Raw genomic sequence first — 19,259 nt, 5'->3', positions numbered from 1 at the left:
GGTTGTCGGGGTCTGTGGGCGGGGGGCTTATCGGAATCTGGGAGCCCCCTTTAATAAGGGGGCCCACGGATACCGGCCCCCCCACCCTATGTGAATGAGTATGGGGTACAATGTACCCCTACCCATTCACCTGTGGAAAAAAAGTAAAAATAAAACACAACACAGGGTTAAAATAGTTAGAGGAAGGAGCAGGGTCTCCCACAGCACAATGTATTTCAGGAGAGGAGAGTTAAGGCCTGTACACACGGTCGGACTTGTACAAACTTTTCCGTGGACTTTTGTACAAAGGGCGTGGTCCACAAGTTTGTATTGCATACACACGGTCGGACTTTTTGACAACAAACACGAACGTGGTGACGTCACAACGTACGGACGCCACTTCAAAAGAGGACGTTCAATGACTCCAGCGCCACCTTTGGTCAACTTCTGTATTGTAGTCTGATCGTTTGCATAGGTTCTGAGCATGCGTGTTTGTACCTTGTACAAAAGTCCGATGCTTTTGCGTACACACGGTCGGACTTTGCTCCATCAGACTTTTGTTGCCAGAAAGTTTGTCCGTTCGCACAGCCAACAAAAGTCCGATGAAAACAGAAAAAGTTTGTCCGATGGAGTGTACACACGGTCGGATGTTGCTCCAAAACAGCTAATTTGCATGTTTGTTGTCAAAAAGTCCGACCGTGTGTACGGGGCCTTTAGAGGAGGAAGCAGAGTGATTCAGGAGAGGAAAGTTAGAGAAAGGAGCAGGGTCCCCGACAGCACAGAGTGATTCAGGAGAGGAGAGTTAGGAGAGAAGGCGCAGAGTCCGCTACAGCACAGAGTATTTTAGGAGAGGAGAGTTTGAAGAGGGAACAGAGTCTGACAGCACAGAGTATTTCAGGAGAGGAGAGTTAGAGGAAGGAGCAGGGTCCCTGACAGCACAGAGTAATTCAGGAGAGGAGAGTTAGGAGAGCAGGAGGGGGGTCCCTGACAGCACAGAGTATTTCAGGAGAGGAGACTTAGAGGAACGAGCAGAGTCCCGAAAGAACAGAGTATTTCAGGAGAGGAGAGTTAGAGGAAGGAGCAGGGTCCCGACAGCACAGAGTATTTCAGGAGAGGAGAGTTAGGGGAGCAGGAGCGGGGTCCTCAGAGTGATTCGGAAGGAAAGGACATAAGGCTAGAGTAGGACAAAATAAAGCTGTGAAACTCGAGTGTCACTGACGCAGGAAATGTCATCCAGCTCTATATAAGTTCAGACATTCATCAAGCTTCCATACAGTAAGGATACACAACATGGCTCTTCATTTCATGTAGGATAAGGGTACGCATGCTTTTTTAAACCTTATTATGACAAGCAATCCTGGCTTTGTAGTTCTACCATAACTAAAGTTTTCCCGTGGCTACTGAAAATCTATGAAAAATGTATGAAAGGGCGCCGTACTTTGGATGTTCAGTAGTTAATCGCTCTTCTCGTCAACAAAAGGATTTCTGGCCAAACGCTGCCTACTTCCCAAACTATCAGTCTCGCTTCCTCCTGTGGGATGAAACATCAGCTTGTGGCATTTGATAAAGCTACACCAGCAAGAGGCAGCCTATCAGTTTGCAGCAGGGTAGTGTGTGACTGACGCATTTCACATCGCAGGCCCTTTCATGATTTTCTGATCCCTCTGAGTTAGGCTGTTTTATGCTCTGCCAACTGGCACTTGGCTGCAGACACAGATCTAAATGAGATTAGCATAGGCAGTAATGGTGCCCAGTGGCTTCATCAAAGGCTCCGTTCCTTGCTGGGGTGCGCACAGCTGCACCTGGGACGGATCAAAAGCTGCGGTCACCTGCACAGAACTGCAGGGCGAGCAGCACACTCCGGGGACATGCAAAGCCACAATCACCAGGGGAACAACAGCAATTAATAAACGTTCCCTTTGGTCTGAACGGGAGACTTGGCACTGAAAATAACGACGTTCTCAGTTTTGCAGCGTCTCTATAACATCATTGTGTGTGCATGACATGGAAACAAAGCACACCATAGAAACCTTTTTCGTTGAATTTCAACTTCCTACATCTATTCTGAACTACAAGTTTCAGCAAACCCAAACCTGGCCTGCTGCTTTGTGGATGAATCATTAGGAAGCTCGGTGTTGGTACCGTATTAATACAGATTAGGGTAAAAATCGCACACAAGCTGCAAAGTTGCCTGAATTTTGTGCATTCGGCAGTGTGTAGGAGCTCCAACTTCAGAGCTGTGAGACATTCGCAGATTGAGAGTCTAAGCCCTTGTACACACGGTCAGACATTGCGACGGAAAATGTCCGATCGGACCGCGTTGTCGGAAAATCGGACCATGTGTGGGCTCCATCAGACTGTTTCCATCGGAATATCCAACAGACAAAGTTTTAGAGCTGGGCTATAAAACTTTCCGACAACATGATCCGATCGGACTTTGTCCGATTGTGTGTAGAGAATTCCGATCGGACAAAGTGCCACGCATGCTCAGATCAAATTCCTAGACCAAAGCTATTGGCTACTAGCCTGAACGTAGTCCCGTCGTAACTAAATAACGTCATCAAGTTACGTGCAATCGGATTTTCCGACAACTTTGTCCGACCGTGTGTATGCAACACAAGTTTCGGACAAAATCCGTCGGACAAAATCCAATGGATTTTGTTGTCAGAATGTCCGACCCGTGTGTACAAGGGCTTAGATTTGGGGGCTCCTAGACTGGCAATTAAAGTGGTTGTAAACCCTTACAAACCACTTTGACCTACAGGTAAGCCTTAATCTAGGCCAAGAAATATCTCCTAAACCTATACGGTTTAGGAGATATTTACCCGAAGACAGCCACCGCTGTCTATGGCGCATGTGCCGTAGGCAGCGGCGCGCAGGCGCACTGGGCAGGCCGCAGATCGCGGTGATATCCTGCAAGTGTCGGCTCCCGTGCACATGCGTGGGAGTGACGTCATCGCGGCTCTGACAAATCACAGCGCCAGAGCAGCGAGACCCACCGAGAAGATGGAGGCTCCGGACTACAAGGGACAGCGGTGACTTTGCTGGCTCCTGTGTCAGGTAAGTGACACATAATGGACTACTATGTGATGCAATGCGATGTGATGCGATGCGATGCATAGTAGTCCATTATGCTTTACCTTTGCAGGGAATCAAAGAGGAAGTAACACCCATTAGGGTTTACTTCCTCTTTAATATTACAGTCTGATTCTAGATTCTCTTTTAGATTAATAACAAGTACTGTATAGGCCTACCTGATTGGACATAATGTAATGTTGTTTAATGTTCCACATCATTTTCAGTAAATGTTACAACCTAATTGCACAATCTCTGTGCAATTTCTTTTAATTTTACGTACATCTAATGACGCGCACACACGACCGGACTTTCCGCCAGAATAAACTCTGGCGGCCTTTCCAACGGCGTTCTGACCGAACGAACTTGCCTACACACGATCACACCAAAGTCCGTTCGTTACTAACGCAATGACGTACGCCGGGACCAGAAAAGGAAGTTCAATAGCCAGTAGCCAATAGCTACCCTTGCGTCGTATCTGGTACTTCAGAATAGCACACAGACGAACGGTTATCCCGATAGGAATTGATTCCGTCTGAAAGATTTAAGAATTTTTGAAGAAAAAAGTCAGATAAAGCACACACACGATCGGAATATCCGATGAAATGATTCCGTTGGACCTTTTCTGCCGGAAAGTCCGGTCATGTGTACGCGGCATAAGTAGTGCAAAGGACCAGAAGAATGATAGAAATCGATAAGACTGTTTAACCACTTCCCGACCGGCGCATGCTGATGCATGTCAGCAGAATGGCACGGGCAGGCATATTGGCGTACAGGTCCGTCCATTTTTAAATGGCACCCTGCCATCGCATGCGTGCCGGCGCGCTCGTGTGCCGGTCAGGACCCATGTGAGTCCCGTTGCGGGCCCCGCGGACTTGATCGCACAGCATCTCCCACCGTTCTGCCTAGCAATAAGTGACGCTGATCTCTGTTCCATGTGATTGGAGCAGAGATCAGTGTTCACTAACACAAAGCCACGCCCCCCACAGTTAGTAACACGCCCCTAGGAACACTTAACCCCTACACTGCCAGTGTCATTTACACAGAAATCACTGCATTTATATAGCACTGATTGCTGTATAAATGACAATGGTCCCAAAAATGTGTCAAAAATGTCCGATGTGTCCGCCACAATGTCGCAGTCACAATAAAAATCGCTGATCGCCGCCATTACTAGTAAAAAAAAAGTTATTAATAAAAATGCCATAAAACTATCTCCTATTTTGTAAACGCTATAACTTTTGCGCAAACCAATCAATAATCTCTTATTGCGTTTTTTTTTACCAAAAATATGTAGAAGAATACGTATCGCCCTAAACTGAGGGAAAAAAATATTTTTTTTATATATTTTTGGGGGATATTTATTATAACAAAAAGTAAAAAATAATGTGTTTTTTTCAAAATTGTCGCTCTATTTTTGTTCATAGCGCAAAAAATTAAAACCGCAGGGGTGATCAAATACCACCAAAAGAAATCTCTATTTGTGGGAAAAAAAAGGATGTCGATTTTGTTTGGGAGCCACGTCGCACGACCGCGCAATTGTCAGTTAAAATGACGCAGTGCCAAATCGCAAAAAAGTGGTCTGGTCTTTGGCCAGCAAAATGGTCCGGGGCTGAAGTGGTTAAATGAGCCCCAAGAAAATTTTTGCCCAGGGCCCAATCTATATTAAAGACGGCCCTGTCCAGCGCTGCTATTCCAGCGAGTCGCGCAGCGCTTTGTGAATGGGGCGCGCTGTGTTAGGGAACACACAGTTCCCAGAACACAGCGCGCCCCATTACCCAGAAGACAACGCGGAGGAGGGGAGAAGACCGAGGAGCAGGAAGAAGGCAGATTAGGAAGACTGCCTAGCAACAGGGATTTCTGGACAGGTAAAAAAAAATTTTTTTATATTTTTTTAAGAATATTAATGCTTTTTTTTTTTTTTTTTTTTTTTTTTTTTTTTTTTTTTTTAGGGTGGCCCTCCACTTTAACATTAAAAACAGTTAAAGTCTGAATAGTCAGATTTTGCATTAACCAAGCTGCAATTTTTTTTTTTTTTTAAGCATATACAACTCACAGTAGGCATATCTCCTGCGTTCAATTCGGAATTTAGTAATAACTTGTAGAGCTATTTAACTTTCCAGCTCCCGCGAGCAAGCCTGTCCATTTACAGCAATAGGCTTGCCATCCGCTGCAGACAAGAAAGCTCTTTAGTGTGAACACTTGGCAGATATAGACCTTCATTTCCAGGGACAGTTGGGGACTTCTATGAGCCAGAAATGATCCCGTTATAACAGGGACACCTGGTCTTGTGTTCACTCAAAGACTATACTGATAACGGATACATTTGTAAAAACGTTGTGGGCAAAGATGGGACAATTGCTCTGTATAAAAAGAAAATAGATTGCTATTTTAGTAAGTCTATCTTAATAAAGGTTTCATTGTTGCAGAAAATATTAAATGCCAGGAGTAGCCAGGCAATGGGCCTTTTCAGATGGAAAGGTCAACAATAGCATGGATTCCTTTATTTTGAATAAATAAATACGTGTTGGAAAAAAACAGAAGCGCATGCAAAGTATTTCCCAGGGTTATTTTAAATTCCCTGCTTGTGATGGGGCCCCTTTTCACATGGGCTGTCCGAACAGGACCACCTGTCAGCTTTTCAGACGGACCTGATCAGACCCTCCGGTCTCCTCTATGGAGTGGCGGATGTCAGCGGAAACATATCCGCTGACACCCGCCGCCAGGGCAGGACTTAGGGTGGTGGGGGCCCCTGGGCTTGAGTCACTTTCGGGCCCTACCTTCTATACATTACCGTATTTAGCGGCGTAAAACACGCGCCGGCTTATAACGCACACCCCAAGTTTAGGGGGGAATTTTAAGGAAAAAAACATTTAGGGGGGAAGTTTAAGGAAAAAAAATTACATTTAAATGCCCATCAATGCAGCCTTATCAGTGTCCATCTGCAGCCTTGTCCAGTGTCATTGCAGCCTTGTCAGTGTCACTTGCAGCCTTGTCAGTGTAGCCTTGTCATTTGCAGCCTTGTCATTGCAGTCTTGAAGTTTAAAAATGGCGCCGCCGAGATACTGAGTCCTCTGCATCTTGGCAGCTCTTGGATCCTCACGGGTCCTCTCGGCGGCTCTCTTGTCCTCTCGGCAGCTCTCGGCGGCTCTCGGGTCCTCTTGCAGTCCCGAGCGGAGCCGAGAGTAGCCGAGTGTACACCCGTGTTATGTCCATCATAGGGCGGGACTGGGCGTGACTGTAAGCGGAGCTGAGCCGAGTACACTCGGCTATGAATCTCGGTGGGGCCCCCTATTGGACCGGGCCCATGGGCTTGAGCCCAGTCAAGCCCAATGGTAAGTCCAGCCCTGCCCGCCGCCATCCAATCTGATCCTGTCCACCAAAACGGATGGTGGTCCTATTCCCCATCCATCCGGCCGATCGGATGGGAACAGACAGGCAGTCCGTTTCCTTCTGATTGCCCCATAGAGGAGAGCTAGAACATGTCCGTGTCTGTGTCCGCTCTACGGACCTGTTCAGCGGGGATGTCCCCCTGATGAGCAAGCAGATTCTGCTGAGCCCAGGCGCCCCTGTGAAAGGGGCCTTAACCAACCCTGGCTCTCCCTGGACATGGGAGAGAAACAATGCTGTTCTCTTCTGGTCACAGAAGCCAGATACATACCTCTGACCACTCAGACATCTCCCACTGTGGTCCACATGCCGGGTTCCTGCATACTTTCCTCTCGTCTGGCTTGGTGATGTCTGCAGAATCGCACAGATCACTGTACACAGAGCTGTCAAATCCAGGTGAGATCATCTTCCAGCACCGCACGATCCGGAACTGGTACCCTTCTCCGCAGGTCCGAGAACATTCACTCCAACTGCTCGTCTCCCACCTAGAAGAAACACCACTAGATCACATTTGGGCCAATGAACAGGATTTCAGCTACTGTACAACATTTACCGAGAACAATACATCTATGTGTTTCTCATAGACAAGGGGGTTTGCCTCTAAGGACATTCACGCATGCCAGAAATCTGTGCAGATACAGGCACAGCCCCTTTTGCATCATCAAGGAGGAAGCTGCTCTGCATGTTTTCTGGGAGTGTCCCTTTGCACAGGGCCTGTTGAGGGCCTGGGAACCAGAACTCAGAGACTTTGTACCACAGACAGCCATCACACTCTTTGTGTGCTGAACAGACTATTTGCTCAGGAGGACATTGATGGTGCATTGTGGGTGATGGCTTTATGCTTTATGATGCTTTATGGTGCTTTAAGACTGTTTTTTGATGTGCCAGAAAATGCCTCATTCACCAGAGGGAGAGGATGTCCATTCAGGACTGCTGCAGACTGGTCCAGAGACTACACCTTTATAGGCTTTAGGGGGGAAGAGGACATCTGAAGAATTCCCCTTCCTCCACTCTCCTTGTGTGTCTTTGTCCTTTCAATAAAGCATCAGGATTGTGAACTCTTTTCCCTACCTTATCCTTCTTTCCTATCCCCCATTACACCCGTTGCTTCTTGAAATGTTTTAAAATGTTGCAGGGTTTCGTTTTGTGGTATCATATAGGCCAGTGATGGCGCACCTTGGCACCCCAGATGTTTTAGAACTACATTTCCCATGATGCTCATGCACTCTGCAGTGTAGTGGAGCATCATGGGAAATGTAGTTCCAAAACATCTGGGGTGCCAAGGTTCACCATCACTGATATAGGACATGTGGACAGGAATCTATAGCTGGCCACACATGGTTCAAATCTCAGCCGCTTCCGTCAAACCATTAAAGAGGAAGTAAACCCTGATGAGTTTACTTCCTCTTTCATTCCCTGCAAAGGTAAAGCATAATGGACTACTATGCATCGCGTCGCATCGCATAGTAGCCCATTATGTGTCACTTACCTGACACAGGAGCCAGCGAAGTCACCGGTGTCCCCTTGTGTACAGAGCATCCATCTTCTCGGTGGCTCTCGCTGCTGCGCCGCTGTCACTCGGCGAAGCCGCGATGACATCACTCCCGCGCATGCGCACGGGAGCCGACACTCGCGGCATATCGCCGTTGACGGCGGCACGCTCAGTACGCCGCTGTCTACGGCGCATACGCCGTAGACAGCGGTGCCTGTCTTTTGGGAAATATCTCCTAAACTGTGTAGGTTTAGGAGATATTTCTTGGACCTACAGGTAAGCCTTAATCTAGGCTTACCTGTAGGTCGAAGTGTGTTGTAAGGGTTTACAACCACTTTAATGGGCAGGCTGAATTTACTAAGTTGATCGATTAATCAACTTGGGTACAACCAGCCTGCCTGATTCTCTTGCAATTATAGCTAGCTGCTGCTACAGCCACTAACAATAATCACTGTATTCTCCCACCGGGGGGCTTGGAGCCATTTCCACCAGGAGAAGACAGTGGCCGATTCCCCTGCCAGCACTGTTTGTGTTTCATAGTTAGTAAGGTTGAATAAAGACACCAGTCCAACCTGAGTGAGGTGTCTACAATTGTCCCTATCCCTGTACATTGCACATCGGTCCCTACCCTCAAGGAGCCCACAATGCAAGGTCCCCATTCATATACTAGGGCCAATATTGGACAGAAGCCAATTAACCTACCTGCATGTCTTTGGAGTGTGGGAGGAAACTGGAGGAAACCCACGCAGGCACAGGGAGAACATGCAAACTCCAGGCAGGTAGTGCCGTGGTTGAGAATTGAACCAGTGACCCTTCTTACTGCTTGGTGAGAGTGCTAACCACTACACCACTGCGCTGGGGGAATTGTGCAAATTTCTTTCCCTGTGGTTGCAGGAATGAAATTTGCACTGTGAATGAATGGCCAGCCTAACTCAGGCACTGCACGTCTGACATTGCACCAATAAGTATTTGGTGGTACCTTAGGGGCCACGCAATGTTATTCGAGGTAAGCAGTGTCATGCATGATGTGATGGTTCAGGGAACTTTGCTCCGCACAACACATTAGGCATCATACGGCAGAGTGAATTCATTTATCGTGTGACCGGAACTGCATTGTAATCTAGTGTACTCATGATCCTCGACACAATACAGGGTGGAATGTACCCTGATAAAGTTTCTTGTTTTTTTTACATACATATAATATAAAATAAAGTATAGTTTAAAAAAAAAAAAAAAAAAAGAAATACACCTATGTGTTCCATGGAACGGCCACTTCACCTAAAATCTATATTTCATTTTCTTTTGGATGTTTGTTGGAGAGTTGAACCATATGAGATTTTCTTTTATCTCCCAGGGACTCCATTGGTGAGATCTGGGCACTTCAGTCCTTGAGTCTGTACACCTGCTGTACCCGTGATCTTTCTGCTGGATATGTATTATTTTTTATTACGGAGAATGTAACAGGAAACGCAGGGCTGTCTTTAATATTGATTGGACCCCAGGCAAAACTTTTCTTGGGCCCCCCCTCCCCATGTAGTTTCGCTCGCCATCTGCTCTGAGACATACAATAAATAGCAGCTAGACTCAAAATCAGTTTACTGAATCAGATCAGGCTATTGCGATTGTTTGCCAGAGGTTACAGTGTATCATTACCGCTCACTGACTGGTTGCTAGAGGTTACAGTGTATCATTACCGCTCACTGACTGGTTGCTAGAGGTTACAGTGTATCATTACCGCTCACTGACTGGTTGCTAGAGGTTACAGTGTATCATTACCGCTCGTGGACTGGTTGCTAGAGGTTACAGCACACATGAAGGCTCACAGATTAGTTCCTATAGGATACAGCACATGATTTCTGCTTGTTGATTGGTTGCTAGAGATTACTGTGGATATGACCTCAGGGGGGCATGATATAAATATCAATGCTGCCGGCAGCCGCTATTTGCATATGAATGCCGGTAATTTACATGTAAACACAGGGTCTACAGGTGAGTCATCTTTACACAACAATAGGGCGGAGCTGGGCAGCATTAGTAGCAGCACTTCACACTGAGATATTGGGACACAGCACAGGAATAAAACTTCAAGGGACAAGGAAATTTAAACCAGGATAGATGGGGAGTATGAGGCAGCTTCTTTGGGCCCCACAACAATGACAGGGCCCAGGGCAGCTGCCCCTTTTGCCCTGCCTTAAAAACGGCCCTGAGGAGAAGCTGCAACACATAAAGGTGAGTGGGAACACCCCAAACTCCCAGGAGCACAGAAAGTGAGTCAAGAATTATCTCTTTGCGGAGTAATCAAGACATATAAAAACAAGGGGTTGACTCAATTCAATAGGCTCCCAACTATAACAAAAAAAATAAAATACTTTTGGTAAAAACTGATCCTTTAATTCCAATTTGCCATTCTGAAATTCTGAACAGAATACATTGAAAAATTCATAACGATCTTCACATCAGAGAAGCTTATATTCCAAAATGACACCACAATCAAAGACTATCATTATTATACATTTACAGTATATAGCTTTGGCATACAGTATTCCACAGTGCTATACAGAAAAAAGCTATTTCTATCAGTACCTACACCAAAGGAGCTTATGCTCCAATGTCCCCTTGCAGCACACTACTGCTATACATATATAGATCCAACATATTCCACAATGCTGTACAGGGAACACTGAGCCACTTACATCAGCCTGAACCAGAGGAGCTTAGCCCTTGTACACACGGTCGGAGATTCCGACAACCAAATCCATCGGAGTAATTCCGACGGATTAATTCCGGAAGAGGTCCGAAAGTGATGTTGCATACACGCGGTCGGACTAAGTTGTCGGAAAATTCGATTGTACATAACGTGATGACGTTATTTCGTTACGACGGGACTACGTTCAGGCTAGTAGCCAATAGCTTTGGTCTAGGAATTTGATCTGAGCATGCGTGGCACTTTGTCCGTCGGAGTATGCTACACATGATCGGAGTATGTCCGATCGGAGCATTTTGTCGGAAAATTTTACCGGCAAGTTGGAAAAGTTGGTCCGTCGGATATTTCGACGGAAACAGTCCGATGCAGACCACACACAGTCGGAATATCCGACAAAACGGTCCGATAGGAAACATTCCGTTGGAATCTCTGCCCGTGTGTACAAGGGCTTACACTTGAATGACCTCACAGCAGTTACACACTATTATTATTATTTTACCTTTATATAGCTTTGACAGTGCTGTACAGAAAGCACTGAGCTACTAACATCAGTCACTGTACCAGAAGAGCTTACACTCTAAGGTTCCACTACAGTCATACACGTTTAATATTATTATACGACTACAGCAGGGAGCTTCCCCTTTCCCCCTTACCCTTCCTCTATTTTGCCCCCCTTCCCCCCCTTCCCTACCTCTTCTCCTTTACCTCAACCGATATGTCTTTTTGATAATGACTTTGTTACAATGTTGATGATTTGTAATAATTTTTTTCTGAAAACAACAATAAAATATATATTCAACCTTAATATTATTATACATATTTTTTATGTAGCTCTGACAAATACTACAATGCTGTACACACTGAGCCAGTTACATCATTCAGAACCAGAGGAGCTTACACTCTAATGTCCCCACTGCAGCCGCACACTATTAATATACCATGCTGACATCTTCAGCAGTGCTGTACAGAAAACATTGGACTAGTCAAATCAGTCTCTGCAGAAGAGGAGCTTACACTCTAATGTCCCCACCATAGTCACACTATTATAATTAGACCCTTTCACAGCTCTGACATAGTGCACAGTGCTGTACAGAGAACCATGACAAGCTTAGCTGTAAGAGTTCAGTCTACACAGTGTATCTATTTGCAGACTGTTTAAAATAAAAGTGTTACAAGGACTGATTTGAATTTTTGGCAGATATTGGCAGGGAGGTCAGTCCTGGGACGTGGCAGTCATAGTAATCTTCTATGTTTACTACAGAGTGTACCTTGGCTGGCACTCCCTTCCTGCGCAGAATTCGTGGACTGGCTCAGGGCGGGTCAGAGCGTCACACTGCGAGTCGTCTACTTCCACCCCGTCGTATCGCACACACATGGCATAGGTGGACATCACTCCTGTCCGGGGATAATAAATCAACACAACAAACGGTTACATGAGCTAGAGATTTCTTCTGTAGAATGTTCATGTATATTACAGGCATATGCAATTAGCGGACCTCCAGTTGTTGCAGAACTACAAGTCCCATGATGCATAGCAAGACTGACAGCCACAAGCATGACACCCAGAGGCAGAGGCATGATGGGACTTGTAGTTTTGCAACAGCTGTAGGTCCGCTAATTGCATATCCCTGAAAAGAGGACCTGACATACAAGCACATAGACTGACAATAGGAACAGTGATAGCAATGAGAGTGATTGTAATAAGCAAATATTGCTATTGCTATGCACTACAAAATATAGTAGTAGAATATTTCTCCAGCATAGCATGGGCAAAATGGTAATAATCCAAAGCTGCCAATCAAAGTGTACTCAGACCAGCACAAAGTGGATCCTGCGCAGGTGCTTTGGCAATATACTCTTTAACCTCTTGGCGCTGAGCGGCCGCATATTTGCGTGCATTGGTGCAGATACCGCGGTGCTGAGAGAGTGCGCCCCACGCGCTCCCAGCACAGTTACCGGCAGCTAACGGAAAGCTCCCGGTTGCTGCTTGCCACAGGTTAATAAACCCCCGCCTCCTGGAATCCTAAATTCCTTAAAGTGGTTGTAAACCCTTACAAACCACTTTGACCTACAGGTAAGCTTAGATTAAGGCTTACCTGTAGGTCCAAGCAATATCTCCTAAACCTACATGGTTTAGGAGATATTTGCCAAAAGACAGGCGCACTGAGCGCTCCGCAGTTAACGGAGATATGCCGTGAGTGGCGGCTCCCGTGCGCATGCACGGGAGTGACGTCATTGCGGCTCCGTCGAATGACAGCGGCGGAGCAGCGAGACCCACCAAGAAGATGGAGGCTCCGTACACAAGGGGACAGCTGTGACTTCGTTGGCTCCTGTGTCAGGTAAGTGACACATAATGGACTACTATGCGATGCGATGCGATGCATAGTAGTCCATTATGCTTTACCTTTGCAGGGAATCAAAGAGGAAGTAACACCCATCAGGGTTTACTTCCTCTTTAAAGGGCTGGGCCACGCGGGCTCCAGCGTGTTAAACGGTATTAAACCCAAAAATAGACATCTATTTTATTGCAGCTTACCAATTCAAACGAATACAGCCACTTGTGGTGGCTGCATTCCTTTTCTTTATTAGACGTTCTTTCTTTTATTTGCAGCTGGCGATCTAGCCAGTAAGTCTGTTTTTTTTTTTTTTTTTTTTTAACAGAACAAGCTGTTCTGCAGATGTAGCAGTTAGAGCATGGGTCTTCAAACTATGGCCCTCCAGTTGTTCAGGAACTACAATTCCCATCATGTCTGTGAATGTCTGAGTTTTACAATGCCTCATGGGATGTGTAGTTTCACAACAGCTGGAGGGCCGTAGTTTGAGGATCCCTGAGTTAGAGAGTTGGGACAAACCATTTACCACTGACATGGGTGATGATTAACGTTTATCTGTTTATGTAAAACCTTTATCCCAAAAAGGGAAAAAAAAAACAGTTTGCTGTAACTGCCTATAAAGTGGTAACTGGACTTTTGGCTTCTAAGTCTGCTGGAACATCTAATGCCGTGTACACACAAGCAGGATGTCCGACGGAAAAAGTCAGATGGGAGCTTTTCATCGCATATTCCGATTGTGTGTATGCCCCGAGCAAACAAGCAGGACAAAACTCTGGATAGCCGCACACTGGAAAAAGATTTGAAATCCCATCTTTAATTGAAACAATGTGGGTCATATCAAAACAAAATAAAAAAAAAACACAGCAAAAGGAATAACAAGGTACAGGAAAAACTGACGCGTTTCGCACCGTAATCAGTGCTATGAGTAAGCATTGATTACGGTGTGAAATGTGTAAGTTTTTCCTGTACCTTGTTATTCCTTTTGCTGTGGATTTTTTTTGATTATGTTTTGATGTGACCCACATTGTTTCAATTAAAGATGGGATTTCAAGTCTTTTTCCAGTGTGCGGCTATCCAGAGTTTTGTCCTGCTTGTTTGCTCATGGTGTGTGTAATGGTCAGCACCTGGGGGCTCATCAATAGAAGACAGAGCTCCAGTCCTCGAGGATTACTTTGGAGCGGTGGGTCATCCTTTCTGTGTGTATGCCCCATCAGCCTTTTTACGTCGAAAATTCTGACGGACCTAGAAATAGGGCATCTAAATATTTCCGACGAAACCAATTCCTATGGGGAAAACCTCTCGTCTGTACGCTGTTCTGACGGACCAAAAACAACGCATGCTCTGAAGCAAGTACGAGACGGATGCTATTGGCTACTGGCTATTGAACTTCCATTTTCTAGTCCCGTTGTACGTGTTGTACGTCACCACGTTCTTGACGGTCGTACTTTGGTGCGATCGTGTGTATGCAACACAGCTTGAGCGGAAATTTCGTCTGAACTCCGTCGGAAAAACCTTCAGAGTTTATTCTGCCGGAAAAAAACATTGTGTGTATGGGGCATTACACTACCCACCACCCAGACAGACAATTCTAAGCAAGAAAGTGTGTTACTGGCCAGATCACCAGGTGAAAACAGAGGGGGAAAAGCACATGAAAAGAAAACGAATGCAGTCACAACGTATTTACATTAGTAAGCTGCAATATATAAAATTTTTTTGTATTGGGTTTAATACTGCTTTATATTTTTTCTGTGTTTGTATATCTGTAAATCTTTCCAAAAAATTGGTGATTTTAAGGTATCACCACAGGGTGGTGCTGTGGATACCAAAATAGTATATAAATGTGCCACGTCCCATTAAACCAGTGTTTCTCAAATCCAGTCCTCAGGCCCCCCCAACAGGTCATGTTTTCAGGATTTCCCTCAGATGAAACGGCTGTGGTAATTGCTAAGGCAGTGAAACTGATCAAATCACCTGTGAAAAATAATGGAAAACCTGAAAACATGACCTGTTGTGGGGGCCTGAGGACTGGATTTGAGAAACACTGCATTAAACGAAGATGCAAGTGGACCTTATAGGCAGCATTTCGAGCCAAGCTGCTGCACACTATGATCAACTGACACCAAGCCTGATAGAACATTAACTGTTGTTTCAACAAGGACACCGTCATGATTATTCAGGAGTATACTCCTTGGTGTTTGGGTTGTGTGTTGTAAAAGCATATAGGCAATTTTTACCTAGTGTTTGGTTGTGCTTGTTTTAATCAATTTGTAATAAAAATATTTATTTTTAAAATTTGTGCATCTCAGTGCCTATAAAGTCCAGTATCAACTCTTCCACTAGCATCTTTCCTAACAAAAAAAATTGTTTTGTTTTAATTTTGGTAAGAACCAGTAAGACTTAAAATCTCTTTTAGGTTGTTATTTCTATTTGGGAGTTTTTTTCCATTCCATCTTGTGTGGTCACCAAGACAGGAAATGAGCAAAATATCTCAATGGGAGGTACAGACAGAAACAAAGCTAAGGTAAGTGGCAAAGATTGAGAACCTCTGTCAGGTTCAGCGTTAATTTTGTTGATGAAAATATTTGCGTTATAATTTTTCATTACCGGCATGTCTCCAGCGGCGAAAATTTAATGAAAATCAATTTGAATATGATGCAAAAAAATAGAACAAAAATGTGAGGGAGGGATGTTTACCCATGTGAACATTCTTTGGAGCTCCGCATGCAAAGCCTGTGAGTTCTTCCCCTCCCAGCAAGCAAGGTAGGGACCATGGCATGCTAGCACTGTGCATTACAGGCCTCCTCAGATGACCGTCCAGAGCACTGTGCATTACAGGCCTCCTCAGATGACCGTCCAGAGCACTGTGCATTACAGGCCTCCTCAGATGACCGTCCAGAGCACTGTGCATTACAGGCCTCCTCAGATGACCATCCAGAGCACTGTGCAGCATTCACAGGCCTCCTCCTCAGATGACCATCCAGAGCACTGTGCAGCATTCACAGGCTTCCTCCTCAGATGACCATCCAGAGCACTGTGCAGCATTCACAGGCTTCCTTCTCAGATGACCATCCAGAGCACTGTGCAGCATTCACAGGCCTCCTCCTCAGATGACCATCCAGAGCACTGTGCAGCATTCACAGGCCTCCTCCCCAGATTACCATCCGGTAAGAGCACTGTGTGTGCCATTACAGGCCTCCTCAGAACATCGGTCAGAGCACTGTGTGTGCCATTACAGGCCTCCTCAGATGACTGTCTAGAGCATTGTGTGCCTTACAGGCCTCCTCAGGCAACCATCCAGAGCACCGTGCATCATTACAGACTGCCTCACATTGTCCAGTTAGCACTGTGTGCTATTTAGGCCTCCTCTGAATACTGTCCAGAGCACTGTGCATTACACACCTCCTCAGACTGTCCAGAGCACTGTGCATTACAGACTTCCTCAAACCGTTCAGAGCCTTCGCTGTGCATTACACACCTCCTCAGACCGTCCAGAGCACTTACTATGCCTTACAGGTATCCTCAGACTGTCCACACCTCTCTCTCTATCCTTGTAATGAAACTTGGTTTTATTTATAAAGATGTTATATAGCGGCTAAATCTGTGTCTGCAATTTGTTCAAACTTTAAAGAGGAAGTAAACCCTGATGAGTTTACTTCCTCTTTCATTCCCTGCAAAGGTAAAGCCTAATGGACTACTATGCATCGCATCGCATAGTAGCCCATTATGTGTCACTTACCTGACACAGGAGTCAGCGAAGTCGCCGCTGTCCCCTGTAGTCCGCCGCATCCATCTTCTCGGTGGGTCTCGCAGCTCCGCCGCTGTCATTTGGCGAAGCCGCGATGACGTCACTCCCGCGCATGCGCACGGGAGCCGACACGCACGGCAGCTCTGTCGTTGAGAATGCCGCGCTCAGTGCGCCTGCGCGCCGCTGTCTATGGCGCATGCGCCGTAGACAGCAGTGCCTGTTTTCGGGCAAATATCTCCTAAACCGTATAGGTTTAGGAGATATTTCTTGTACCTACAGGTAAGCCTTAATCTAGGCTTCCCTGTAGGTCAAAGTGGTTTGTAAGGGTTTAATAGCATAAATAATAATATGTTATTAGATTTTTACTCCAGGAGCTTATAATGAGTTTAGAAATTCTAGAGAAATGCTTAAATAATGCATTACAATTTAACTAAACCCATTCGATTTTAGTTGACTAAAATGTACTGGAGATTTTAGTCGACTAACACAAAAACAATTCAGATGACTAAAATACTGTATGAGTAAAATTAAAATGAAATTTTAGTCAAAAGACTAGGAATAACACCAAATCGAAATTTGACATCAAACTTAAAGCGGAGGTCCACCCTAAAGTGGACCTTCCGCTCATCGGAACCCTCCCCCCCTCCGGCGCCACAATTGGCACCTTTCAGGGGGGAGGGGGGTGCAGGTACCTGTACAGTACAGGTATCTGCACCCACTTCCGGGATAGCTCTCTGCGGAAAGGGGCGTAGATTACGCCCCTTTCCAAAAGTCCTCCGCTGCCTGCTGGGAAACACACGGATCCCAGAGACAGCGGGGACCATCCTTATTGCGCAGCGTGACTCGCGCATGCACAGTAGGGAACCGGGAAATGAAGCCGAAAGGCTCCACTTCCTGATTCCCATACCCAAGATGGCGGCGGCATCACCCGAGAGATGATCGGGAGATCGGCTTCGGGTGCCGACATCGCGGGCGCGCTGGACAGGTAAGTGTCATTATTTTAAAAGTCAGCAGCTGCAGGATTTGTAGCTGCTGGCGGACTCCCGCTTTAACACTGGTCAGGTTTTTATTGTGGAAAGGCAAAAAACAGCGAGGGCAAACCAGTTATTGAAAAAATTACATCACTCACATGTAAAATGACTGTGTTACGTTCAGGGTGCTGGGAAGGAATACAGCAGCCAAAGGAAGAACCTTGGATGGTCAGGAAGCCTTAGTACTGTAACGCCGGACCCACACGATCGGTCCGTAATGGTTCGTAACGTGACGACGTTATTTCGTTACGACGGGACTACGTTCAGGCTAGTAGCCAATAGCTTTGGTCTAGGAATTTGATCTGAGCATGCGTGGCACTTTGTCCGATCGGAAATTCTCTACACACATATTCCGACGGAAACAGTTCCGATGGAGCCCACACACGGTCGGATTATCCGACAACACGGTCCGATCGGACATTTTCCGTCGGAATGTCCGACCGTGTGTACAAGGGCTAAGGGGTTCATTTTTTACTATGGGACAGTGAAAGTAATATTTACAGTAGCGATTTGCTCTTTTTGTACTATAAAGGGCTTATTTTTATTTTTTTAACCCCATTATGTTAGTGGCCGATTAATCGATTATGAAAATAGTAATCGATTATTTTCATAATCGATTAGTTATCGATTAGTTGTTTCGGCCCTATATATATATATATATATATAATGTAGCAGTTATTTCAAATGTGTGTAAAATATTGCCTGTTTGTTATAAGCAATTTTCAAAACTTTTGTCGTGAATGTAGGGTCTTTTTTTTTTATCTTAGTCTTAATTATTATTTTTTATACCTCACAGAAACCTGACATTTTAACAAGGTTGTGTAGACTTTTTATATCCACTGTATCTTCTGCATGTTTTTTTTAATTATTTTTTATTGTGGTCGATAAAATGATATCTGTAGATGTCCTCACACACACGGCAATCCTTTCTTTTTGCAGAGTGCTGGGAACGATCAAACTCTTACTGAATCCCTTAGCGCCGGTGTTCAGACAAGTGACTGTGGACATCTGACTTGTGCCTGAGAATAGTATTTGTAGCAGCGTGTATATTAAGAATCCAGAGCCAGGCACAGTTGGGATAAGGCAGACATTAACCTGGATGGAAAGTCCCACTAATGAGCTGACATTTCATACAGTATAATTCGCTGGAGAGGAGGAAGGGGACATGGCACAGGAAGGCTGTCCCTCAGCCACAGAAAGAACCTTGTCTGGATTCCCAGTCTGTGCCCTCCTGCCAGAGGAAACCGGGCTCATTCTTACACGGGGCATACGCTGGCTGCCAACAGGTGATGTGCGAATCTCTATGGAACGGAGCTGTCCAATAAGAATGAGAGGAGTGATTTTAGGGAAATTGATTTCACTGTGAAATTACCATTTTTTCTTGTCAGCAAAATTTTGCCGAAGAGTAAACTCTCAATTTCACATACTCCTCTGCTTAGGCTAAATTTGCCTTTTAGGCTGGGTTCACACTGAAGCGATGCGGGAACGCCGCGAATCCGCGGCGTTTTCA

General features: G+C 45.5%; 1 protein-coding gene across 2 annotated transcripts in view; it reads right to left on the bottom strand.

The window, feature by feature from the left end:
- ADAMTSL2 (ADAMTS like 2) overlaps window positions 1-19,259 on the bottom strand; it is a 151,455-nt gene that overhangs the window by 34,092 nt on the left and 98,104 nt on the right. Inside the window, exons 14-15 of one of the 2 annotated variants that reach the window (XM_077468187.1) lie at window positions 11,909-12,035; window positions 6,716-6,929 (exon numbers count right to left, since the gene is read on the bottom strand). In XM_077468187.1, coding sequence (XP_077324313.1) covers window positions 6,716-6,929; window positions 11,909-12,035 — 341 coding nt within the window. The remainder of the gene's footprint in view (window positions 1-6,715; window positions 6,930-11,908; window positions 12,036-19,259) is intronic. The other variant, XM_077468188.1, reaches the window with a different exon arrangement.

Source organism: Lithobates pipiens, unplaced genomic scaffold (assembly GCF_037356315.1).
Source record: "Lithobates pipiens isolate NorthernLeopardFrog02 unplaced genomic scaffold, aLitPip1_a1.2 Scaffold_11, whole genome shotgun sequence".
In the NCBI taxonomy this organism is placed as follows: Eukaryota; Metazoa; Chordata; class Amphibia; order Anura; family Ranidae; genus Lithobates; species Lithobates pipiens.
The sequence above is the reverse complement of the archived record's forward strand: the minus strand, read 5'-3'. Positions and strand labels throughout refer to the sequence as shown.